The 27915-nt window shown below is 41.8% G+C and overlaps 1 protein-coding gene across 1 annotated transcript in view; it reads right to left on the bottom strand.

Moving 5' to 3' along the window:
* The window catches only part of Sh3rf3 (SH3 domain containing ring finger 3), a 272428-nt gene that overhangs the window by 61494 nt on the left and 183019 nt on the right, over positions 1–27915 (bottom strand). Inside the window, exons 3-4 of the mRNA XM_051186721.1 lie at positions 17645–17740; positions 4899–5258 (exon numbers count right to left, since the gene is read on the bottom strand). Coding sequence (XP_051042678.1) covers positions 4899–5258; positions 17645–17740 — 456 coding nt within the window. The remainder of the gene's footprint in view (positions 1–4898; positions 5259–17644; positions 17741–27915) is intronic.

Here is a 27915-nt window from a genome sequence, read left to right as displayed (position 1 = left end):
AAAATGGACCTGGAGCTCATGGTGAGTTAGGAGTGACAGGAGCTGTCCTTTCCTAGAAGGGTACGCCAAATTTTATGCACCTCATTATTTTACATACAAGACCTTCACTACACAGTGCTGTTGACACAGTTCACAGGGTTCACCCAAGAAGGAAACTAAATTGTATGAGCCAGGCACAGGACAAAGCCACAGAGGCACTCAGACCCTGCCCTCAAGGTCTGGTAGGTCTCTGAGAGGGGTAGCTGTATACACAAATCAGGCTCCATAGCAGACATAGGAAGTCTGGAAGTCTGGTGGCAATACAGGAATTAATCTGTGATCCACAGACACTAAAGCCACAGAGATAGCATGATCATTTCAAATTGTTACCAGAAAAGGGAGTTTGGCTATGAGTGTGGGTTAGCACTAAGTGGGTGATCAAGACAAGTGACAGTGAGAATCAATTCCTAAGTGGTGTAGGTTAGCTGGGCAGTGGGCCTATAGATGGAACACGGGCTTAATTGGTGGGGGTTAGAAAGGCAACCTGGGGCTGAGTTTCCCAATGTCATGGGATTATCTCCAGAGGTGTAAAGGAGGGGGATTCAGCAAGGAATCTGCATTTTGGAAGATGGGATATTGGTTTTACATACATACATACATACATACACACACACACACACACACACACACACACACACACACACACACTTAAATTTTATTTATTTATTTTTCTTATTTTATATATCAATCCCAGTTCCCTCTCCCATCCCATTCCCCCCCAACTCCAGAGAGAGGGTGGCGCCTTCCAGGAGGGGGGGTCAACAAAATCTGTCAAGTTATTTGGAGTAGGGACTAGGCCTCCCTTCTGCCTCTAGGTTAAGGGAGTATCCCACCATGGGGAATGTGCTCCCAAAGTCCTTTTGTGCATCAGGGATATATCCTGGTTCCACTGTCAGAGGTCCCTTAGGACTGCCCAGGCATTCTAACTGAGACCCATGTTCAGGGGGTCTGAGTCGGTCCAATGCTGGATTCCCAGCTGTCAGTCTGGGGGCCCATTAGCTCCTCCTTGTTCAAGTCAGCTGTCTCTGAGTGTTTCTGTAGCCTGGTCTTGTCCTCCCTCTCTGCATCTGGATTCCAGTTCAGCTCAGTGTTTAGCTGTGGGTGTCTGCTTCTGTTTCCATCAGCTACTGGATGAAGGCTCTATGATGGTGTATAAGTTAGTCATCAACCTCAAATTGTTGCTCAAATTGTTAGTTGTGGTCAGTCTTGTAGGTCTCTGGACATTTCTCTAGAGTCAGTTTTCTCTTCAAACCTATAATGGCTCCCTCTTTTATGTTCTCTCTCTCTCTCTCTCTCTCTCTCTCTCTCTCTCTCTCTCTCTCTCTCTCTCTCTCTCACACACACACACACACACACAAGGCTTTCAGCTGTGTTATTAATTCTCTAATGTGACTGTCCACTGTTTTCTTCACATGGGCACTTAGTACAATGAACTTTCCTCATAGCACTGCTATACCAAACCCATAAGTTTGGGTATGTGTGTCCTCATTCTCATTGAATTCTAGGAAGTCTTTAATTACTTTATTTCTTCTTTGACCCAGGCATAGTGCAACTGGGCATTGTTCAGTTTCCATTAGTTTGTAGGGTTTCTGCTATTTGTGTTGTTGAATTCCAATTTTAAAGCATGGTGGTCTGATAAGATACAGGGGACTATTCCAAATTTTTTTTGTATCTGTTGAGGTTTGTTATTTTGCCTAGTAGGTGGTTGATTTTAGAGAAGATTCCACGTGGAGCAGAGAAGAAGGTATATTCTTTTGTGTTTGGATGGAATGTTCTATAGATGACTGTTAAACCCAATTGGGACATAACTTCTGTTAGTTCTTTTGTTTCTTAAGTTTCTGTCTGGTGGTCCTGTCTAGTGGTGAGAGTGAGGTTTTATGTGAACTTTTAGTAGTGTTTCTTTTATATATGTGGGTGGAATCTCTCTCTCTATGCTACTCTCCTGGTAGGTCAGAAGTTTGATGTCTGTAGCTCTGTGTGGTGCAAGCTCTCTAGGAGGTCTCTCCTCCAGCATGGGCCTGGCCATGGGGGTCAAAGATCAGGCAGGCAGGGACTCAGGGCGGTCCTGAATGGATAGGCGGGTCTAGGGTGCTCAGAGCAGATCCAGGATGTTCCCTGGAGGTGGAGGGGTTGTTGGACCTGCTCTCTGGCCCAGTGCTCAACCAGAGCAGTGGAACAATGGGCTCAGTAGGACATAGGGTGTGGGGAGGGCAGGTTCTAGGTGGGGAAGTCGTATTCTCTCTGGGGACAGGATATAGCAGGGAGCAAGATTGGGGCTAACCCAGGTAGTTCCCAGGGAAGTGTTTGTGTGAGATTTGACCTGAACTGGTCCCAGACTCACCTCCAGCAGAGGCTTGGAGAGTCCTGGTTTTACATTATATTATTATTGTTACATTTTATTGTATAAAACCATATACATATATATTAGAGCCATATATGGAATAGAGGCATAGAGTGATATGTAGAAAGGAAATTACTTTAGTATTTATTGAGTTGAGGCACCTTTCCAAATGAAGCCATCATGCTGTAGTTTAAAAAAATGAAAAAAGAAAAACTACATACAGGAGTTTAGACAGCAAAGGTGGAGCTGTTGGCTGCAGCCCTAGGAAAGTACAACACTCCACAGGCAAATGTGTATATAGTAGGAAGAGAAGGCAAGAGCACACATACTTATGTGAGGGCTAGAGATACAAGTAGGAGAATACTTAGGCTGGACTAGCTGAGTCAGTGGAAGGGGCACTCACAAAGGTAGAGTTAGCAGTGTTGAATGCTGACATGAATCAGAAAGGTTGATGAACAATGCTCAAGCATTGTGATCTTAGCAACAGAGGTGATACAGAGGTTGGCTGCAGGTTGCTCAGCACATCCAACACAAGGAGTCTGCAACATGTGAGTGGCAAGAGGGGAACAGACAGGGTCTTTGGAAGCAGGACTAGCAGGCAGAGTAGGGAAGGGGTCATCTGTGTCTCACTACAGCTCAGCCACCCTCGTGTCTAACAAAGTCCTCAGGAGGAGCAAGCAGCCAAACCACAGCTTCTTGCTGCCATAACAGCACAGGGAGCCCTATGGTCAGCCCAGCTGTCCCTGCTCCTAGTACCCTGCCCCTCTCAGGACCTGACTCCAGGATAAGTCACTCTCAAACTTACAGAATTTTATGATCTGGTTATTTGGTGTCCAGGAGGCAAGCTGCTGTTCTAAAGATGCACTAGCAGAAGGGCCACAAATCACACTCTCCTTGCATTTCCTATTCCTGATACTGACCTGAAGGATTTGAAATCAGGGCCTACCCACTCCAGGCCCTGAAGACCTGGACCTTAGCCAACCTTACCATTTTTCTTTCCATCTGCCCCCACCTCTTAAAACAATGATTCTTTCTTCTTGCTCAGTGGTAATAGAGGATGCCCATTATCCCAGCAGGGATAGGGATAAGGAGGTAGGGAGCTCAGAAATTTAAGGTTATTCCTGGCTATACAATGAGTTAAAAGCCAGCCTGGCATACATAGAACTTTGTATGCAATTAAATAAACAAATAAAATTAAAAAATTAAAAAAAACATCTATAGTGCAAAACTAGCTCCTTGGACCCTCAGGTAACACTCAGATATTCTTAGGCTCAGCCAGGAGTCCTGGCTATAGAAACCACCACTGGGGAGCTATAAGTTCAAAGCCAGTCTCTTTTACATAGTAAATTGCAGTCCAGCCAGAGCTACACAGTGAAATTCTGCTTCAAAAATTAGATGCTTTTATTTCATTTTTTATGTTGTATTGTTTTGCTTGCATTTATGTATGTGTACCATGGTGCCCATGGAGGTTAGAATGTGGCCCTGGATCCCCTACAACTGGGGTTACAGATGGCTGTGAGCCACCATGTGGGTGCTGGGAACTGAACCTGGGTTCTCTGCAAAAGCAGTTGGTGATCTTACTGCTGAGCCATCTCTCCAGTCCATTTTAAAAGATGACTCTCTATAGAAATTTATTCAAGTCAACTGGAACTTTGAAAAATAAAGCCAGTTACTTATTGGTTCTTTCCTCAGTCTAGCCTATACACTGGTGCCATTCATTGGAAGCATGTACGCAACCTCCTGGAGAGAAAGGAAAGCTGGGGTAAGGAAGGTGCAGAGTGGGCAAGAACTGGCCGTCCCCCCTGCTCTAACTGTGCACAGAAGCCTTGTCTGTAGTATGCTGAACTGGAAGGACAGCACCCACACCTCCAGAAGGCATATTACCTTCTCCTTGGTCTCAATGGAAATCTGATGACACAGGAGAAACTCACCCCTCCCTCCCTGGCATTCATGAAGGGGACATTTTCCCAGGTGGGGTGGATAGGTTTCTTGGAGTTTCAGGCAATTATTACTCTATGCCCTTTTAAGCATCTAACTTTGACCACTCAAGTCTACAAATATACTAGTGGAAATGTAATAAAAGTTACATTTAGAAATAGAAGGATCTCTAGCAATAACAGAGCAGTAAAGGACTCAGCAGTGTAGCTAATTCTGGATCTCAGTTCTTGTCCTTTCTCTGCTGAAGGTACTTCATAGAGTTGCTCAAAATGTCCTACCCAAGACATTTCCCTGAACAAGCATGCTGAGTACCATACCAGCAAGTGAGAAACTTCCAAGATGACTCAATGGTACTCCAATGTTGTATCCTGGAACCACTGGCAGTTACCTCAGAACATGGAGGCCAATATGCAAATATTTACAAGGCTCTCTATGTCAAGTGGTTGGCCATGAGGAAAGGCCCCAGCCACCCACAGGAGTTCTGGCGTGGTTTCCTTTGGGAGAGTTTAGAAATCCAGGATGATAGGCATAGTGGTAGAACAGGACCCCTGGGGACCGTGGACTGGGCTCTGGGGGTTACCTGGGTGGGTACGGGGCAGGACAGATGGGCAAGCTCCCCAATCCTGGCTGCAGCACGTGGATCACTGGAGCTGATCAGCACTGGAGCACTGATTTCCATGGAGTGCCTGTGGCTGGCAGCCTGTGAGGACTTGTGCGTCACACTGAGTGCAGTGAAAGAATGGCGCTTCTTGGCATTCTTCTTGCTGTCCACACGTCGTTGAAAGGCACTGACTGCCCCTGAGCTACTGAGGGTAGGACCTGAGGCCACACTGGCAACTGGGCTGGGGTCAGAGGACAAAAGGGCATCATAGTTGCTTGCAGTCACAGCGGCAGGACACAGCTTGTCCATCTCAATGAGTTGCTTGGCAGAGTCATTGAGCTAGGTGGGAAAAAATGGAGAAGGAATTTCATTACTTAAATGTCAGCTACCTTGCACTCTCCTCTCAGCCCTGGTTCAGGTTCTCACTTAGAAAACGATGTGTTTACAAGGTCAGATCTTTCATATAGATGAAAGGGCTTGAGTTTGAATAGGAAAGTAGGAATGCCTGCCCTGGATTTCTTTGCAAAAATTTTTTCAGGTCACTCAAAGGCATAAAAGGCAGGGAGGGCTTTCTAAAGCTGCTACATTGATCCTTATCTGTCTCAGTGGTATGGCACTTCTTGCACAGTGTACAGCTTTGAGGAGAAGGTAAGGTACAGGCCAAGGAAGCCAGCATCTTCAGAAAATTCTGGGCATTTTGAGGCACACTTGGTCTGGTGGTCTGGAGATGCTCATCAGTCAGTCACACAAGGCCAAGGAGACTGAGAGATGACAATGAATACCTGCCTTGTCTATCTAGGTTGTATGTTCTGAGATGGTGTAGTGAACAATGACTTACCTTAGGCCACTTCCTTGGCTAGAGTGCTTCAAAATGCCCAGAAGTTTTTGAAGCTGCTGGCTGGCTCTGACTCTGCAGATTTGAAGTGGTACCCAATTTCCTGCATTTGTTTGTTCGTTTAAGTGCTCTCAGAGGCCAGAAGAGGGCATCAGCTGCCCTGAAGATGAAGGTGTAAGCAGGTTTGAGCCACCTGATCTGGGTGTTGGGAAGTAAACTTAGGTCCTCTGCAAGAGCAGCAAGTACACTTAACTGCCAAGCCATCTCACCAATTCATTTTCTCATTTGTATTAGTTCTTTGAGAATTTCATACAACATATTTTGATCATATCAACCCATCTTCTATAGGGCCCCTCAGATTCCTAACTTTGCATCCATCTTGAAATAACAAAAGAAAACATCACATACAAGTTTGTGCTGCCCTTATACTTTAGATGTGTGGCCTTCCAGTGGATCATGGTCAACCACTGAGGACCACAACTTTAGGAAGACTGACTTAATTGTCAATAGCTCCATAGCTGGAGGCTAGACTTTGTGATCCCCCTCCCCCCATTTAACCCTCTTATTCTAATCTCCCTACTTAATTTCTGTGGTATTTGTGTCAAAACCACACATATCTAAAGCTTACAAGCTAATATGCACAAGAGATAACACGTGACATTTTTGTTTTTCTGGGTCTAATTACCTTCCTCAGGATGACTGTTTCTAGTTCCATCCATTTACCTATAAATATCATAACTGCATTTTTTCTAAATAAAAATGAATAAAATTCAGCTGGATAAAATTCCATTGTTTAGATGTACTACATTTTAATCACCCACCCAGTTAATGGACTGTTTCCAATTTCTGGCTATTTTGAATAGGACAAATAGGAAAACAATGAACATGGATAAGCATTATCTCCATAAAAAGGTGTTGAGTCTCTTGGGTAGATTTCCAAGACTGGTATACCTAGATCTTGAAATAGATTCATTCTCAGCTTTCACACTGATTTCCATAGTGGATGTACCAGTTGGCAGCCACACTAACAATGAATAAAATTTCCTCTTTCCCCTCAACCTCACCAGCATATCCTGCTATTTGTTTTATTAACCTTAGACATTCTGCTGACTGGGGCAAGACAAAAATCTCAAAGCCTTTATAATTTTAATTTCCCTGATGGCTAAGGTTGTTGACTATTTCTTTAAGTGTTTCACCTTTGGGAAATCTCTAGTCTTTTTTTCTTTTTTTTTTAAAATTGGGTTGTTTGTTTATATTTCTTTACACTAATCTCCTATAAGATGTATAGTTGGTACATTTTTCTTATTCTGTAGGTTGTTTGCTTAAATGATGGTGTCTTTTGCTGTAAGAAGCTTTTAGCTTCTTAGGGTCCTATTTATTAACTCATGATCACAGTGAGTATGTTATTGGTGTCCATTCAGAAAGTCTTTTCCTGTCCAACAAGTTCAACTCTTTCCCTGATTTCTCTTTCATCACGTTCAGTGTATCTGGTCTTATGGTGAGGTCCTTGTACAAAATTAGTAAATGTGAATTTATTTACATTACTCTACATGTAGCTATCCAGTTTGACTAGCAATATTTGTGGAAGATGGTGCATTTTCTCCACTGTGGATGTATGGCTTCTTTGTCAAAATAGCAGGTGTCTGTAGGTGTGCAGTTATGTCTAGCTTGTCAATTCTACTCAAATAACACGTGCAGTTCATGCAAATATTATGCTGTTTTTATTACTACAGCTCTGAAATACAACCTGAAATCTAAGATGTTGATACCTCTAGCAGTTTTGTTTTTTCTTCAGGACTGACTTAGCTATCCTAGATTTTTTTGTATTCCATATGGAGTTGAAGAATTGTTTAGGAATTTTGATGGAGATTTTGCTGAATCTGTAGATTACTTTTGATAGGATGGCCTTTTTTATAATATTAATCCTACCATGCCACAAACATAGGAATCTTTTGTCTTTTGGTGTTATCTTCAGTTTTTTTCCTTTGGTGTCTTCAAGTTTTTATTATACAAGTCTTTCACTTGCTTTGTTAGAGTAGTTTAAAAAATATTTTTGAAGCTATTGTGAAAGGTATGGTTTCCCTGATTTCTTTGCTAGTATACTTGTCATTTATATATAGGAAGGCTACTGATGTCTGTGTTTTAATTTTATATCCTGCTTATTAGCAGAGTCAATAGGGTCTTTTACATATAAAACCATACCATACTCTGACTCCTTCCTTTGCTATTGTATCCCCCTTGATCTCTTTCAGTTGTCTTACTGCTCTAGGTAAGACTTCAAATACTGTATTGAAGAGGTATGGAGACAGTGGCGTAGTGCCATCCTTATCTTGTTCCTGATGTCCATGCAAATGCTTTGAGTTTCTCTCCATTTAGCATGATGCTGATTGTTGGCTTGCTGTAAACTGCCTTTATTGTGTTGAGATATGTTCCTTATATCCCTAGACTCTGCAGGACTTTTAATCATGACTGGACAAAGGCCTTTTTTTTTTTATTTCATCTAATGAGACAATTTTCAGTCTGTAGTGGATTAAGTTTATTAAGTTTTTGGTTTATATATGTTGACCCATCCCTGCATCTGTGGGATGAAGCCAACATGATCATGGTGGATAATCTTTTTGATGTTTTCTTGAATTCAGTTTACATTTTATTGGGACTTTTTGTATCTCTCTCCACAAGGGCTATTACTCTTTAATTTTATTTTATTGTTAGTTCTTTGTTTGGTTTTTGGTATCAGGGTGTAGTAGCTTCATAATAAGAAATAAGAACTGTCCCTTCAGTTTCTATTTTGCAGAATAATTTGACAACTATTTCTGGTAGTTCTCTGAAGGTCTGGTAGAATTCTGCACTAAACACATCTGGCTCTGGGCTTTTTCGTTGGGTGATTCTTAATTACTGCTTCTATTTTACTAGGTGTTTTGGGCCTGTTCAAATTGTTTGTTTCATCTTGATTTAACTTTGGTTAACTTGGTGTGAGACAGGGGTTCTCTGTATTGCTTTGGAGCCTGTCCTGGAACTCTCTCTGTTGACCAGACTGGCCTTGAACTCACAGAGATCTGCCTGCCTTTGCATACCAAGTGCTGGGATTAAAGGCATTTGCCATCACTGCCCAGTGGGAATAGTTTTTGTTGTTGTTGTTGTTTTGTTCACTGTCAAACCATCAGAAAAATGTGACTACTTGAGATTTCATCTCACTTCAATTGGGATGGCTTTGATTAATAGCAGAGATAACAACCAATGCAGGTGAGGGTGTTGGGAAAGGGCAACACTCACCCATTTCTAGTGGGAATGCAAATAGGTGCAGCTACTATGGAAACTAATTTGTCGGTTCCTTAAAAAACTAGAAATAGAACTATCATATATGACCCAGATATGGGTCCTGGGTCTATACTCAAAGGCCTGTATTTCCTACTACAGAGATATATACTCGTTCAATTGCTACTTACATAGCTGTAAAAAATGGCAGTTATGCAGTTTTTAGGTAAATGGATGAAATTGGGAAACATTACACTGAATGACATAACTCAAACCCAGAAAAATAAATGTTTCATGTTTTACTTCATATGTGAATCCTAGCATCAAACTTTTAGGTCTTTGTGTTTAACGTGGACCCAGGAAAGCCACTGGTAAGTTAGAGAAAGAAAGAAAGATACTACTAAAGTAGTAAGTATAAAACACAGGTGATATGAAGATGAAAATAGGGAAGGAGGTTAAAGTGGAGAACAGGGTAGAGTAGAGAAGGAATTGGAGACGAATAAGTAACACTAAATGTGTGTGTGTGTGTGTGTGTGTGTGTGTGTGTGTGTGTGTGTGTGTGTGTATAAAGGCTCTATGCAGTTTACTGGAGGAGAAAAGCCATCAACAATCTTACCTAGCTATGAACTACATGAGCTACAATAATGACTTGCATGGTAAGATACACAAGAGTTCAAAAGTGGCATGAATGCCTTGGAGGTAACTGACAGGTTTCTGCTTTGTATTTAAGTCTAGAACCTGAAGAATTAGGACACTATGCATCTAGACAAGAGTGCTTGACTTTTGATAAGTGTCCTTTAAATTCATATCTGTATACTCAAATTACTCCAAGTCCTCATCAGTTAATATCCATATTAACTCTCAACTGGTCAAAGTTCAGAGAAGAAGTGTCTTTGGAATGCTCAATCATAAATGAGACACTTATACCACTCACTCTCCCCATGTCTCATGGACCATAGAGGGAGATGGGCTAGAATTACTTACTGTAAGGGTCAGGGGTTGGGAAGACTGGAGCAAAAAGTGTCTCTTGGATATGATACAACTGATGTACTCATGAATCCAAAGCAGCTACAGCTGCCTATGTAAGACATGTACAACATTCCATTAATCAAAGCCAGTCAACATTCCAGCATGGTTGGGGCAGGGGCTCATGACCTCCAACCTAGCCTAATTGAGAAGTTATTAACAGTTAGTTGTCTTCTGCAGAAGGGAAAGGTAGATTTAAGGGTATGGCTTCTGGTAAATTGACCATACTCTAGTGGGTGACAGAAAACCCATGAGCCCTGAATATATTGGTAATACAAATTGGACTTGGTGGGTTACTAGAGAGAGAGAGAGAGAGAGAGAGAGAGAGAGAGAGAGAGAGAGAGAGAGAGTATGAAGTTGTGTGAGGGCTTAGGATGGATCATGGAGGTGTTAAGGGGAGGAATGGAGGGTGGATATGATCAAATGAATGCAACTCCCAAATGATTAATAAAAATGTCATATTTAAAAAATAAGGGAAAAATCACTGAAAAGAAGACATCTAGAAGATGAGATTAACAAAACCTTGGCTTTGGTTTCCCCTTGGGAAGACAGTTTTCAATAGCTTCAAACTAGAGCCCCTAGAGAAACCCACAGAAACTGCTCACCTGAACAAGAGGGAGCTGGGAAACCAGCGTAAGACTGACCAGATTCCCGGAATTTGGGTGTTAGTTAGAAGAACTGGGCAGTCTATGGGGCTTCTGGTAATGGATCAGTATTTATCCCTAGTATATGAATGGACTTTGAGAGCCCATTCCACACAGAGGGATACTTTCTCAGCCTAGACACATGGGGGAGGGCCTAGGCCCTGCACCAAATGATATGGCACTTTGAAGATCCCCCATGGAAGGCCTCACCCTCCCTGGGAAGCAGAAAGGGAATGGGATGGGGGTTGGTAGGGGAAAGGGGAGGATGGGAGGGTGAGGGAACTGGGACTGACATGTAAAACAAGCTTGTTTCAAATTTCAAATTTAAATAAAACAAACAACAACAACAAAAACCTAGAATCCTTAATTACTCTCACTCTGATTCATTCTGAAGGACTTGAAAGACAAAAAAAAAAAAACAAAAAAAAAACAAAAAAAAAAAAAAAAGAAAGAAAGAAAGAAAAAAATTCAGTAGAGAAGGGATTTGAAATGAGTTCAGCAGAAATCAGATAAAACTACACTTAGTTGTTGTTTCTTATTTTGCCATAACTGATTGAAGGGAGGAGCTATAGAAATTCTCCCAAAAAGTACGTGCCTATTTGAGCATTTTTCATTTTTGTCATTTTTGGTAAGTCTTACAAGTGTCAGGATCACCATGAATTTGTGAACAATCTTTGCTAAATGGTATTTATTACCAAAAGGTAACAGGTGAGGTGTTTTCCCTACTGGCAAGAATACAAATCTTGATAAAAATCCCTTGCCAGGTACTGCAACCATGAAGGCCCAGGGAGCAACTCTGAGGTTGCAATAAATTCTTGGTTCCTGCTGTAAAATCAGGTACTCCATCCCTGAATTAAGGCCTTCCCTCTCCTCAGCAGGGAAATGTTTTGCTGTCACGGTGTAGGTGCCAGAGTACTTCTGTATGGCTGTATGCCCTTATATTAACATGTCTGAAAAATGTTATCAGTGACTAGCCCTGCCTGAAAAGCATGGCAGCATCAGTATCACATCTCTGCTGAGAAAATAGCTCCCACCTATTCAGCCAGGACCTACCCTTGCCCCTGCTATGTAGAGTCTGAGAAGTTTCTTTATTTTTCAAGTTTGTTTATGTTGTTTTTTAGCATAATCTCACTATGCTGCCCATATTGACCTCAAACCCAAGCCTTTCAGTATTTGAGGCCCAGTGCCCTGAGTGCCAAGACTACAAGTGTGTGGTTGCAACTCCTTCAAATCTGCTGTACTATGAATGGGCCTAGAGCACGATGCTCAGTGAAATGAGTCAGACACACAAGGAAAAGAGTCATGTGATCTTATTCACAATATGGATTCTAAAAGGGAGTCAAATGCATAGAAAATAAAGCAATGACTACCAAGGTGTGGAGGAGAAAATGTGTCACAAGACAATGAAGGAGTAGACTGTGGCACAAACAAGTTCAAGAGCTAAGGCATAACAGCAGCACAATGGTTAGTTCAGCTGTAGAAACACGCTAAGGATTTCTGTAGCAGGAGTAAACTGCAGCTGAGTAGCTATGTGTGCTAATGGATGGGCTAATTTATTGTACTATAGTAACCACTTAACTGCATAAGCATCTTATAAGATGTTGCATACCCTCAATATAAAGTGGAATTTGCTTTTTAAAATGTGGAGGATGCTCTCTGGGCCTTTCTCCAAGTAAAGATTTGTTCTCTGAGGAAGTAGTCTTACTCTGTAATTCTGGGAGAAAAACAACATGGGCTGACAACAAAGTATAAAGGGATTGTTGTTGCAGGCTCATTATTATAGGGTTTATAGCCCAGTCAGGAGTGATTCCTCATCAGGATCCCTGACAACAGTTATGCACTTGGGTACCTAACACCAGCTGAGGTGCCTAGGTGGGGCCAGCCCATAACCTCTCATCAAGAAAGCATACTATTTTCATTATCCTATGCTGTTTTAAAGTTAGATGACAGATAGGGAGGACATTACAGGGCATGGCATTCAAGGAAGGTTTCTAAGAACACCTTGAACTCTGTATAGTAAGGAGATGAGTTAGACTGGGATAGATGTCTAAGAGTTATGGGGGATAGTTTGAAAGTCATATGGCTAGGGAAAATGGCTTCAAGAGGGAAAGAGGTGTGTGTGTGTGTGTGTGTGTGTGTGTGTGTGTGTGTGTGTGTGTGTGTGTGTGTATTGATAGGCAAAGTTCAGAAGGATGAGGACTGAGGAAACACCCCTGGGCTTAGGGAAGGGAGGTGACAAGCACCACCTATGTATGCTGTGCAAGCCAGAAGCCTTCACTGCACTGGGCTTTTTAAGGCTAAGACTGGAACTCTGAAGGCTACTGTAAAGCTTACTGGTTTGTGAGTCACCAGCCTGGATCCCTCAGATAGGAAAGATCAAAAGGAAGAATGGACAGGCAAGTGTACCAGCTTGAGGTGAGCTGAGCCAAGCCATGGAAAGTGGTGAGGCAGGCAGGTGGCTTTGGATAACTCTGACTGAGAGTCCCCAAGTAGGAAGATGAGTGAGGATAGAGGTCACCAGTCAGCAAGTAGCCAGTGGAGGGGCCTCAAGGCAAGTATAAAAATAACCCAGTTTTCACCTTCTTGGGTGTTATTACTTTCATTCCTGTCCCTGATGGGAGATGTCATTCTGTATATATGTTTCTCATACTGGTTAATAAATAAAGCACTGTTGGCCAATAGGAAAGGAAGATAGGAGGGACTAGGAGACAAGGAGGAAGAGGAAGTAGTAAGGAGGAGTCAGGATGGAGAGCCTGGAGAAAACAGAACCGCCATTCTTCCACTCTCGGTAAGACCACGTGGAAATACATAGAAATGGGTTAATAATTAAGACAGAGCTAGCTGATAAGAAACTAGCACCTGGCCAACAGCATAATATCAAATACAGAGTCTCTGTGTATTATTTGGGGCTGGCGTGGCGGCAGCACAAGACTGGCGGCGGGAGGAAAAACCCGTACTCGTTACATGTCCCTGTGAATGACCTATCCTAGTAAGAAAGTAAAGCAGCCAGAGCTCTTGCCTGTGATACTCTCCACTGGCCTGGTGAGATGCCCCTGTATCTGTCATCCAGAGCTTGCTCCTGTGATACAGCCACTTCTCACCAGGCCAATGGGAACAGATCTGTCATCCAGCACTGTTCTGGGATCCAATGACAGATGGAGTTTGTTTGCAGTTATAACAGAGAAAATTCTCAGAAAGTACCCTGGATAACCATAGTGGGAGGACAGGAGCCAGGATGAGGTAGGTGAGGCTGGCAGCAGCAGGGACACGGCAGGCATGCTAATTTCCCACAGCAATCTGCTCAGCTGAGTCCAGATGACATACTCTCAGCTTTGTCTTGAAGAAAACTTACATGAGCCTTTTCTTTCCCTTTTTCAGATCTAGAACAAGGTCTTCAACTTGTTCTAGATCTGGAAAAGCAACCACAGAGTTCCATACTGGCTTGGAGACTATGGGAACATACTGTCTGCACTAAATGCCATGTCTTGCTAATGGGGACCCACTTTTCTAATGACCGAAAGGATCATCAAACAGACACCATGCATACTGGTCTATCTACATCCATGCAAACTTCTCTTTAGCTAAGGCTGAATATATGTGTCGTGTGTTCAGGACCAGTGTCTATCCTGCCAGGGGCTAGGAAGGTCCTCAATTAGAATCTGGCTCTCCAGCCTTGAGTTTCCTGGAGAAATTTACAAAGTCTGCCTTCGTACAAGGCTTGGGAGTGGCATCAGTGGACAGGGTCTGCCTGGTGAAATGGGTTGAGGAAGTTCAAACCTTGGCATTGTGGCAGGGCGCTTCACTCATCCCTTGGCCCTCAAGGGTGGATCTGTGTCTATCTGTGGCTGAAGTTAGAAGCCCTTGGGGAGAGCAGTGGGTGATAAAGGGTTTTCAGATGATATACTTTCTCACAATGAGTTTCTAAGAATATACTGTATTTCCTAGTTAAAAAAAAAAAAAAAACAGTTGGCAGTTATTCCTCACAGTTGAGTTTTCACTGTAACAGCCCTCTCCCAATTCTCAGGCCTTCTGCCTGAGGGCAAGAGACCCACCATAAGTGTCTCTGGCTCTAAGACCTTTGCACTTGGCCTGAGCCACAAGCATCTCGGGGCCTCCAGCTTGTAGGTGGCTTGTTGCCTGACTCCTCAGCCTCCATAAGTGCATGAACCAACTTCCTTAGTAAATATGTCTGCTCGTACATGATTATAGCCATCTCTTTGGAGAAACTGAATTCATGTACAACCCTTCTTGAGCTTCCTCCCAGTAAACATTCTCCTGTCTAGTCGGGGACTGAAAATCAATGAGACAAAAGACAGAAACGACAAGTACCACTAGATGACAAACAGCAGAGTGCCACAGTACCACAGACCATACCCTGAAGCACAGCTGCAGATCTCTGCTTTTTTTCTCAGTGGTGACACTAAGTTTAGAGATAGGAGTTCAAAATAACTTCCCCTCTTTATAGTCGATGAAGTAATGAGTTACTGTGTTGCCTGAAAGGATGAATCCAAACCAGTAGGCAGCTGAATGAGGTTCAACAAATGCCTGGCAGTGCACTCCAGAGCTGATGCTAGGGACCATCTCATAGGAGATAGTTGCCATTGGTAACATTTACTTTGGGGTTGATTACATCTATTTTAGCTTAATCAGGATTTTAGTTTTGCTACAATTATTTTTTTTTCAGAATCTATAGATAGTATCAGAAGTTTCCCATGCATCATACAGGATTTGTTTAACCCTCAAAATGTAGCAACACCAATTCAAGGGCTCGGGTCTGGTGTAATCTGACCTGCTCCCATATGCTCCTATCCATTCTGGGAATAGGATGCTACCACTGCCTGGAGCTGGTCTCCTCCTCAGGCTCTTTCACCACCTAGACAACAACACTGAAAAGATGCACCTGGGTGGCCTGCGCCTCCAGCCTCTGGAAGACACGAATTGCTGAGTCTTATTAAAGTGCAAGGTTGGTCACAGGCCACACATCTGATGGAGAGGTTAAGAATGGGAGATGTGTCCAGATGGGTCCATGTCTGAAGCCTATGATATCCCTAACTTGCCTTAGCTAGCTGAGAGCTGGGCTGAGGGCTGACTATGAAAACTCTATTTTGGAGCCCTGGATGGACATCTCGAGGTGGGTGCTCATGCTACAGGAAAGGGCTAGAGCTCTTCAAAAGCAATCCTATGGCCCATTCAAATGATCCCTGAACTCTTGACTGGGGGAGGAGGGATAACCCCATACTGATCATTTTACTTCTGTTAACACAAGCAGAAGCTGAAATACAAATAATGACTCCACTTTACTCTTTCCTGGAATAAGGACCTGGAAGGTTGAATGTTGACTTAAATCATGTCCCTCCCCCTGGGTCCCCATCATTGTTCTTAATGGTGAGGAACACAGGCTTTTCTCCTTTCTACATCCCAGCAAATGTTCATTGCCCAGCTGATATCTGATGACTAAGAAGGTACCCTAGGTCTCAGTGTGGAGATGGCTGATGAAAGGTTCACAGCATTGACTAGCAGTGGTTCTCAACTTTCCTTAACGCTGTGATCCCTAACACATAGTTTAATACAGTTCCTACTGTCTGGTGACCCCCAATCATAAAATTATCTTGTTGCTACTGCATAACTATAATTTTGCTACTGTTGTGAATTACAATGTAAATGTCTAAGTTCCAGTGGTCTTAGGCAACTGTGTAAAAAGGGCTATGATGTACAGGTTGAGAACTTCTGCTAGGGGTAAAGTACAAAGTGTTAGTTCTGGGACCTGGGGCTATGGGTGGCTGGGGCAGCAGGCTAAGGAGCTGGGAAGGACATGAAGAAAAGTCTTGGGCAAGCATAGCGTGGGCAGAGGCTGGCCTGCGACAGCTAATGTGTAAGGATTAAAGAGAGTGTGGTACACAAGGAGCTATGGCCATTCCAGGTGACAGGGGTCTGTCTTCTCAGAGTAGGGCACAGGTCAGGCTGGCTCCAGCCACGTCTACAACCTTCATCTCACCTAGGATTGGCAAGACTAGGTAAGAGTCAGCTACAGCCGAAGAACATAGTATAGCTTGTGGTAAATGCTATTGTTCATTTATGCCCAATATGAGCTCAGTATTATTGTCTGTACCCACATAGATACAAAGGTGAGACCAGACATGACTTCCTTGGTGAGCTGGCAGGATTCTAGCCAGACAATTGCCCTAAAACCTGCAGTTGCTGTACCATGCATCAGGTCCCAGATGAAGTGGCTGCCCAGGAGACCTTGTGTATCTCATATGAATATGGATTAAGACATGTCTATGGTGCAAGGTCAAGGCACTGCTCATATTTCCTCATGAACATTAGGGGACAAACAGCATACCAAACTGTGTCCTCTGCTGGAGCTGCAGACAAAGCCATACCCTTGCTGCCTTCCCACAAACTAAGTTTAAATACCAGTTAGTTCTTCCAGGTGGAAGGCAGTGAATTTCTGGTCCTCTAGATTCCATGACCTAACCTAGAGGGTTCATGGAGTTAAGGCCACAGAGCAATAAATGGAGTGGTGGATGCTGGGCACTGAGCAGCACATCTTTTTTATATGGATGTTTTGCCTATGGTATGTCTGTGTAGGCCAAAAGAATTTCTTAGAATTGGAGTCTCAAATAGACAGTGTTGCCACAGGGGTGCTGTGAATGGAACCTACATCCTTTGGAAGCTCAGCAAGTGCTATTGACCACTGAGCCATCTCTGCAGCCCCTTGAAGACATTTGAAAAGGACTGCTCTGAGGACCAGAGATAGCAGCCAGGTCTGGGAGAAACTGCTCAAAGTGGTCAGAGGAATCCTCACACACTAGGACAGTCTAGGAGAAACCTCCAGGAAGCAGCAGGCATTACACACTTTGGGAGGAATCTCCCTTTACCCCAGAAAGGTGCTCCCCCAGGCCAGGGCCATGCATTTTGGTAAATCAAACAAAAATGGCATACATGCATGTTAGTAAGCTTACCTCCACGTACAAGAGTGGGAAAATGCCAACCTTGTCTCCTAGCATGCCTTCTGCCCAGTTATCATCCACTCTCCGGATCACAGTTAAAACTTCATCCTGAGGTTTTCAGAGGCCACCATGTGTGTACACAGTGAAAAGGACACAAGAGGACAGTTAGAAGAACAGAACTACTGAGGTAAAGAAAGTGTAAGGAGAACATGTCATGGATTCACACTCTCATATGTAAGAAAAAACCCCTTTCTTTCATTTCAATTATAATCTTATTTCTTCTCCCCCCTCCCACTCTGACTCTCTGACTCTCCATTTGATCATAATTGCAAATATTCCCCAAATGAAAAGCCTGCCAATTTACTACATAGTCAGTGTTTTAAAATGAATGCTCTTAATAATTATTAATGAAATAAAAACGCCTCAAGTAAAGACAAATTCAGCCACTCAATATAAAATTACAGAATAAATTATTTCAAGTTTTGGGCTCCATCATAAAAATGAAAAGGAATAACTCAGTTTACACACACACACACACACACACACACACACACACACAGTAAGTATATAATCTCTGCTTTCTTTTACACCTCTTGGCATATCAGACACAATCAAGTGTGTGAACACAAAGTGAAAACATGAAAAGAGACAGAGATGAAGACAGAAGGAGGTAGGTGTCTCAGGGGGCAGGTGGGTATCTCAGGGAGGTAAGACTTGGGCACAGGCTGTTGGTCAGGAAGCAGATGTTCAAGACACATTCACAGGCACCTAGATTCCTAGGCAGAAAAGCCAGAGTATGAAGAGATGCTAAGGCTGAAAAGTGATGAGTTAAGGGATGAGAGATGATTGTGCATCAGCTTCAAGGATAGGGGCTGCCCCAGAGATGTCAGAGGGAGACTGATGTTACACAAGAGAATACAGCTATCTGCTTCTACTCCCAAACAACACTCTCCTGGGTCCATCTTTCTTTTAGTGACCAAGGCATATCTTGGAATCACCACTACAATCATACCTTGCTCAATTTTTTCCCATCAAACACAGCCTTTGTCTTTGGGTATTTGCTGCAAGACCAGATGATCCAGCAGGAACTTGTGGTGTGCTAGGAGCTGGGGGCCAATGAAGTTTGATGGAATAACACTTATCATTCTGCCTGCCTTGTCAGGAAGCCTAGATATAAGTGAAGCAGCATGAAAGGGTTTGTAGTGTCCCTCCAGGTCAGAGGAATGTCATGCCAGGTAGATATCATGAGATAGCATTGGAAAAGATGCTACACTGGGAGCTGTAGTGGTAGAGGGGGTGCACACTTTCCAGTGATTATTAGAGTTGAGGGAGTTGTCTGATGGGAGCTTGGCACAACTCCAGAGAGGACTTGGGCAAGCAAGTGAGGCTTGGGCTCTGTACTAACTTGTTCACAGATCTCCTTAGCACACCCTCCTCATGTGACCACAGGGGCAGTTGTAAGCTCACCACAGTCACTTCTCATTTTCTCTGTCCTAAGGTTCAGTTTTCCAACAAGGATCTGGGAAACAAATGGGGCTAGGAAAACTGGCTATGTAAATGCAAAGGAGTGAAAGTAGATCCACTCATCCTGAGTAAAAATAGATTCAAAATGGATCAAAGACTTCAGTGTACCAATTAATCCTGAAACTGTTGGAGGAAAATGTAGAAAGGCAGGCATAAACCAGGTCTGCCTGAAAAGACTCCAGTAATGGAAATATCTATGAGAATTGATAAAGGGAATTATACGAAATAAAATGTCTTCTGCACAGTGAAGAGAATCTATTGAATGGGAGAAAACCTTGGCCAACTCTACATCCAACAGGTAATTAGTATACAGCTTGTTTACAAATTAAAACCCCAAACATTAAATTATGTGGTCAATTAAATATGCTTATGAATGGAATAGACAGTTATCAAAGGAAGAAATACAAATGGCCAATAAACATTTAAAGAAAAGAAACAACAATAAAATGTTATCCTTAGCCATCATGAAGAATGTAATGCAAACTGCTTTGAGAGTCTATCTCAACCCAGTCAGATGGGTATCATTAAGAAATAAAATGGTAGCAGGGTGGTGCACACCGTTAATCCCAGCACTCGGGAGGCAGAGGCAGGCGGATCTCTGTGAGTTCAAGGCCAGCCTGGTCTACAGAGTGATCCAGGACAGGCTCCAAAGCTACACCAAGAAACCCCGTCTTAAAAGAAAAGAAAAAAAAAAAAAAAAAAAAGGTTGGGGAAAGAAAGAAAATGGTAACAAATGCTGGATAGGATGTGGAAAAAAAGTCGTTAGTCATTTCTGGTAGGAATATAAACCTTATTATAGCCACTATGAAAATTAATGTGATGGTTCCTCCAAAAACAAAAATAGAACAACCACGCAAGCCAGCCATACTACCCCTGGGCATGTGCCCAAAGGATTGCAAGTTAACACAACACAGAGATGCTTCCATATCCACATTTCATGCTGAATATTCATAATAACCTAGACACCCATCTGCAGATAAAGAAACATGGACACGTGTTCTATACACAGAATCCAGAGTCAAATTGACACACAGGCAGGCGAAGGGGACTGCAAAAAAGGAGAATGAGGTCTTAAGGGAGGGGATGAGGGAACAAGAGGTGGTGAAATACCCAGCAAGGAGATAGAGAGACAATTAGTGAGAGGAAGGGGGAGAGGGAGAGGAGGAGGGGAGGGGCACTGGGCAAGCAGTGCTGATTGAGAACTAAGAACACTGGCACATACCCATGAGGCTGCCTCAGTGAAATCTATTTCTCTGTACATGGAACAAAAACAAATAAAGTGCTAGGAGACCTAAGTGTGCTGGTGCATGTTTGTAACTATAGCAATGAAGATGTGGAGTCAGGAGAGTCATAAGTTCAAGGCCAGCTTGGGCTACATGGTATATAAGGGGCAGTTTGTGTTGCAAGTGAGACATTCTCTCAGGAAACAAACAAAAATAAGTAAAACTATGTTAATTTCAGTATAAAGAAAACAAATCAAAATCACTACACTGTCATCTAGTGGGTTCTTAAATTTAGAGCCAAAGACATAAAAGAACAGCAAGAGATATAAGCAGCAGAAAGAAATATACATCATTACCTAGAAAACAGCAACATCTAAAAATAGAATAAGAATGGAAAGGCTGACAATTTTAAAACAGACTAATAAAAAATATTGTATTTCTATATGCTAGCAATAACCAGAAAATGAGATTAAGTTGGCAAACAAAACTTTTATATATTGGACAAAATTAATCCTATACTACTTAAAGATATGATGGAAAAAAAACAAATATCCACAAAGAAAATATGAGTAAATATTTAAATTTGAGCTGGAGAAAGGAATCTGCCATGTGAGATAAATAAAGACTTGACTGAAGGACAAATCCTCTAATGTTAAAAACAGACACAAAAAGAAACTGGAAAAGCATTTGCAGCTTTATATCTCTACTCTATAAATTAAAATGGTGGTGGAAAGAAAATATAAAGATTTTAAAAGGGGAAATAGAGCCAGGTCAAAACCAGGGGACTCACAACAGAAGAAAAACAATTTGTCATCATGCCCTTTTGAAAATGTTAGACCTGATTAGAAATCACAGGTATAATTCAATTTTCCTTTTAAGAATTATTTTATCTTATGACTTGTCTACATATATGTCTATGTACTACATGCATGCCTGGGATCCACAGAAGTCAAAGGAGGGTGACAGATCCCCTGTAATTGGAGTTATATATGGTTATAACTTATTGAACCTGGGTCCCTCTATAACAGTAGCCAGGGCTCTTAACTGCTAAACCATATTTCTGGAAATACAATTTTACAGTTTCTTTTCTTTGTGTTTATGTATTTATTTATATATTTGTCTATCATCCATCCATCTACCGTGTGTGTGTATGTGTGTGTGTGTGTGTGTGTGTGTGAGAGAGAGAGAGAGAGAGAGAGAGAGAGAGAGAGTTCCTTTGTGTGTTCGCATGCATGCATAAGGAGGTCGAAGACAACTTTCTGGAATTGGTTCTCTTTCCCCAGGAGGAATGAAATTCAGGTTGTTAGGCTCATGGATGGATGGTTAATTTGCTGCTTGAGTCATGTGCATAGCACCTCTCAGAACTGTGAAGGACATCCTGTGGGAACAAAGCTTCCAGGCAAGTAACAGTTTGGTTTCTCCATGTTCTATGGCTTCAGCAATAAAAACTTTGTGGGGAGGGGAGGGCAGGGGGAATCAAGAGCATTAGCAGTAATCTGTAAGATTTGGGTGTTTATGGGACCTCAGGAACCAAAAACTCCTGAAATGTAATCCATTTATGGCACCATAATTTCATTTGTTAGCTTGTGGCACCTAGAAGGGGTGTTGTTGCTCCATTATAGTATAATATATATTTGTATTATATGTGCTTCTACAGTAGTATATTTCCATATTATGTTTTAAAAGTCTTTGCCATTAGAAACCCCCACTTATTCTTTTCTTTACCCTACACTCCCATTCAACTCTTCCTGTTCAATTATTCCCTCTTTACCTTGATGCCATTATATTTATTTACCTTACCTCGAAAGCCCTTTCACATGGTGGCCCCTTACTGGTTTCCTAAACTCAACAGGGATTCCAAAAGAAATATACAAATACAAAGATTCAAATCTATATGACATTTGTCTTACTGGGTCTAGGCTGCCTCCCTCTTAATGATTATTTACAGCTCCATTCATTTATCTGTGCATTTCATTTTTATTAATGGATGAATAATTTCATTATCCATTCATCAGTTCATGGGTGTCTATGCTGTTTCTACTTCCTGGCTACTGTAAATAGAGCAGTGATAAAAATGGATGAGCAGGTATCTCTGTAGTAGGATATACAGTCCTTTAGGTGTATGCCCAAGATTGGCATAGGTGGATTATACAACAGATATATTTCTAGCTTTCTCTACCTCCTTCTTGTCATCTTGACCCAACTAATGAGAAGGCGGGGGAGCTGAGAAGTGCACAAGCATCACAGCCAGAGGGTCAGGCTCATGAAGACTCAGCTCCAGTCACAGAACTCTAGAATGCATCCCACAGCCTGCCTCTTCACTTTGCCACCACATCACTTAGGCTATTTATAGTCATTCTTCATATGTAGCCCAATATGTCTAACCATTGTGAGAAAAATGTCAAGGCATATTAAAAGACAACTAAAATCAAAACAAAAATCAAACACTGGTTGAAAGGAAAAACCAGACCGAGGTCCAGAAATGGCAATGGACAGGAATGAACAAACTGGGGATTTACAGCAATTGTTATTAAGATGCTGGAAGTCTCATGGGCAAAGTAGATAGCATGCAAGAACAGATGGGCAGTGCAAACACAGTACTAGCCATAAAAGTAAGAACCCCAAAAGAAATGCTAGCTATTGAAATTGAAACTAGAGGAATGATGACTATCTCTGGTAGGGACATGGATAAGAAATCTCTGAGACCAAGTAGATAGACAATAAAAACCTCCAAGACACTAAAACAAAGAGCAAACCGAAGAAAAAGTAAATGATCACATCCAAGAACTTTGGAACATCTAGTATACCAACAATGAGATGACTAGAAGAAAGATGTTTGAAATATTAGTAAGACTTTCTCAACTTAATGTCACATACAAACCAAAGCAGGATACATGTCACAAATCTGCACCAGCACAAAATTTCAAACTATTGAAAATAAAAGGTCAAGCAAGAATCCAGAAAGCTTGGAGTGTTCATTTGTAAAACAACAAAAAAGTAAAAGGAATAACATTCAACTGTGCAAAAGCAAGAGAGAAAAGCAGAATAAGAGAGAGTGAGGGAAAGAGGGAGAGAAAGATTATAGATGGATATCCCTGATGAACAGAAATTTAAAAAGTCTCAATAAAATATTTACAAACTGAATTCAAGATCACATCAAAAAGATCATCATGACCAAGTTGGTTATATTTCAGTGATGTAGGGAGGATCAACATATACTAATCAATGAATGTAATTATTCATATAAATGTAATAAAAGGCAGAAATCACACAATCATCTTGACACAGTAAAGGCCTTTGAAAACTAATCCATCCTCCTTTCAAGATAAAAGTCACACAGAGGCTAGGAATAGAGGGAGCATAACTCAACTTGATAAAAGCTGCATAACAAATACTAGGAGCATCATACTGAAAGACCTAAAAAGTAATGTTAATGATGGACTAACCTAGAAACCAATATCTGTTCCTTGGAATTTGCTAGCTTCCTCTCACAAGGCCCTGAGATAAGAAGAATTCACACTGCCCCTCCTTTCCTGTGAGTCAACAGGTGGTAAATAGGGTCAAGAGATAGCTGTAACTCTGGTTTGCCCAGACAAGATTAATTAGCACACCTGAAGCCCTAAGGTCTGCTGAGCCTAATAGCGAGACCATCCGGCCTCCAAGGGTCACGTACTCAATGGACAGAGGGTCCCACCCACTCCCTAAGCTTGTGGGTTTGCCTTTAAAAACACCTGGGCCCAGGGGAGGGGGCTTCTCTCTAGCCTGCGTACTGGAGGAGCCTGTTTGCACAAACGTTTCCTGTTCATTAAAGCCTCTTGCGTTTTGCAGCGACTGGACTGGACATTGAGTTCTTGGGGTATCAACCGAACCTGGAAGACTCCTCATTCTGAGGGTCTTACAATACAAAAAACAGAGGAAACCTTAAAGCATTCCCACCAAGACCATGAGCCTGACAGAACATGAACTCTCCTCTTTTACATTCAATATACTGTTCAAATTCTTAGTTAGACAGTAAGAAAAATAAAGGATAAATAAGGAGAGAAGAAATCAAAGTATCCCTTTTTGCAGAGGATATGATTCTATAAATAAAATGCTCTAAAGTCACCAGCAAAAACATCTTAGCATTGATAAACACTTTCAGCAAAGTGGTGGGATATAAAATTAATACATTGCCTTCCTATATACAAGTAACAAGTATACTGAGGAAAAAGCTCAAGGAAACAATCCATTCACAATAGAAACACAGACACAAACTGCACTGCTTGGTGTGGTGTGTGTGTGTGTGTGTGTGTGTGTGTGTGTGTGTGTGTGTAGGGAGGGAGAGAGAGAGAGAGAGAGAGAGAGAGAGAGAGAGAGAGAGAGAGAGAGATTGTATTGGATATTTCATACAAGCTTGAGTCATCAAGGGCCTTAATTGAGGAAATGCCTCCATGAGATCCAGATGTTAAGGCATTTTCTCTTTTAGTGATCATTGAGGGAGGGCCCAGTCCATGGTGGGTGGTGCCATCCTTAGGTTGGTGGTCCTGGGTTCTATAAGAAAGCAGGTTGAGCTGCCCATGAGAATGAAACCAGTAAGCAGCTCCCTTTCATGGCCTTTGCTCCTGCCTCCAGGTTCCTGCCCTGTTTGAATTCCTGTTCTGACTTCCTTCAGTGATGAAGAAGAGCACTGTGGAAGTGTCCTCTCAAACTTGGTTTTTAGTCATGGCATTTCACTGTAGCAATAGAAACCATTCTCTCTCTCTCTCAGAATAAATCCATCCAAAGATGCCATTCTACCAAAAGAGCATTCTAATAATTAGTGCAACTCTACTCAAAATTTCAAGGCCACTCTTCACAGAGAGAAAAAATACAAATAATTATAAAGAAGCATAATGGACCAAGGATAGCCAAAGCACAATACAATAAACAGGATACTGTAAGTAGTATCGCCATACCCAATTTAAAATTATACTACAGAGCCATGGTAATATAAACAGTGTGGTACTGCCACAAAAAAGCAATCACACAAATACATGGAATAGAATTGAGGACCCAGATATAAACTCATACAACCTGTTTTGTTTTGACATAAAAAACATTGGGAAAAAACACATGACATGTCTAACAAATACTGCTGAGAAAAGTGGATCTCAACACTGTGGTGGTTTGAATAGGAATGTCCCCTTATCCCCCATAGACTCATATGTTTGAATGCCCATAGGGAGTGGCACTATTAAGAGGTGTGACTTTGTTAGAGTAGACGTGGCCTTGTTGAAAAAATGTGCCAGTGTGGGAGTGGACTTAGAGGTCTCTTATGCTCAAGCTATGTCCAGTGTGGCACACAGTCCACTTCTTGTTGCCTGTGGATCCAGATATATAACTCTCAATTCCTTCTCCAGCATCAAGTCTGCCTGCATGCTGCCATGCTTCTTGTCATGATGGTAATGGACTAAAGCTCTGAAACTGTAAGGCAGCCCCAATTAAATGTTTTCCTTTATAAGACTTGTCATGGTCATTGTGTCTCTTCATAGCAATAAAAACCCTAAGACAAACTAGGTCTTTATTCATCCTGGTGTGGGGGGAATCAACCTTAAATGGACAAAAGACCCCAAGACCATGAATCTGGTAGAAGAAAAAGTAGGGAGTATGCTCCAACTTACTGTTTCAGGTATGAATTTTCTGAAATGCATAGGCATTTAGATCAACAATTAACAAATGGGACCTCATGCAATTAAAAAGCTACCATATAGAAAGGGAAGCCACCAAATGAATGATGAGGCAGCTGATAGAATGGGAGAAGAGCCTTGTTAGCTATTCTTTTGGCAGAAGATTTATATCTACAATAGACATAAATTTAAAACATCTTAACATTAAGAAAAATAACCCAGTTAACAATGGGCTTTAGAACTGAACAGAGCTCTCTAAAGAAGAAAATCAACCAGCTGGGAAAAAGTCCTGAACATCCTTAGTCAGCAGGGAAATGACTTTAAAACTCTATTTTACCCCAGTCAGAAAAGCCATCATTAGAACTATAAATAACAACTGACATTAGCATGATGAAAGGGGGTGCCCTTATGCACTGTTAGCAGGCGTGTAATCCAGTGTAGCAACTTTGGTAATGAATTCAAAGGCTTCTCAAAAATCTAGATATGGTTCTGCCATATCTCTTATGAATATCCATCTGAAGGATGTTATGTCCTACTATAGAGATACCTTAATAGTCATGTTCATTGCCACTGTATTTGCAATAGCTTGGAAACATAATTAACTTAGATGTCCACCAACTTGCAAATGGGTATGAAAAATTACTCAGATGTAAATAAAAATGGTATCATGCAAGTTGCAATCAAATAGATGAAGAAAAAAATCTCAGCCAGTAATTTCTGGCACAAAAAGACCAGTGGCACATAATCTCTCTCATATGCAGAACCTAGCTTCAAACCTTCTGTTTTGTCTAACTTGAAACAAAATAGAATCCAGGAAACTAAAATGGTATTCTCTTTGTCTCTCTGTCTCTCTGTCTGTCTGTCTGTCTGTCTGTCTGTCTGTCTGTCTGTCTCTCAGTGTGTGTGTGTAGCATTAAGGATGGGGAAGAGTAGATCATAGGTAAAAGCAGAAGTGGACAGACAGAGTACTAGGGCTGGGGGAGGCTTAAGTAGCGGAAGAATAGATAAGGTCAACTGGGTCTGAAAAAGCCATATGAAAACCTAGTGTCTCTCAACCCACATTAAAATAAAATGACATTTGGAAGGTGTAGTAGAGTGGGGGATGATGGGGGTTAAGGTTTAAACAGGGGTGCATTCTTTTTATAGTGGCAGCAGTTAATGCAGAGACTCATAAATGGTCAAACAAATAAATAAAAAATAAATGGTTGTGGATTCTCAGACTGTGCTGGCTAATCTTATGTCAACCTCACACAAGCTAGATATATCTGAAAGGAGAGAACCTCAATTTAAAAAAAAGCCTCCATAAGATCCAGGTGTAAGACTTTTTTTCCTAATTAGTGATTGATATGGAAGAGTCCAGCCCATTGTAGGCGGTGCCATTCCTGGGCTGGTGAGTCTGGCTGGGTTCTATAAGAAAACAGAGTGAACAAGCCATGTGGCGCAAGCCAGTAAGCAGTACTGATGGGAGATGACATTCTGTAAATATGTTTCTCATACTGGTTAATGAATAAAGCACTGTTGGCCAATAGGAAAGCAAGATAGTTGGGATGAGGAGACAAGGAGGAAAGAGGAAGGAGTAAGAAGGAGTCAACATGGAGAGGCTGGGGAGACTAGATGCATGCCCCATTCCCCAGTAAGATAAAAGCACGTGGAAATATTAGATGGGTTAATACTTAAGACAGAGCTAGCACCTGGCCAACAGCATTATATCAAATACAGAGTCTCTGTGCATTAATTGGGGCTGGCGCGGCGGCAGGACAAGACCAACGGTGGGAGGAAAACCTTACTCCTTACATATGGCGCCCATGTGGCTAATAAGAACTTTCACTTAAAATTTAACAAAAGCTTAAAAAAGGGTTTTAAAAACAAAACAAAACAAAAACAAACAAAC

The sequence above is a fragment of the Phodopus roborovskii genome, unplaced genomic scaffold, assembly GCF_943737965.1.
Source record: "Phodopus roborovskii unplaced genomic scaffold, PHOROB, whole genome shotgun sequence".
Taxonomy (NCBI): Eukaryota; Metazoa; Chordata; class Mammalia; order Rodentia; family Cricetidae; genus Phodopus; species Phodopus roborovskii.
This window is presented reverse-complemented; position numbering and strand designations above follow the sequence as displayed.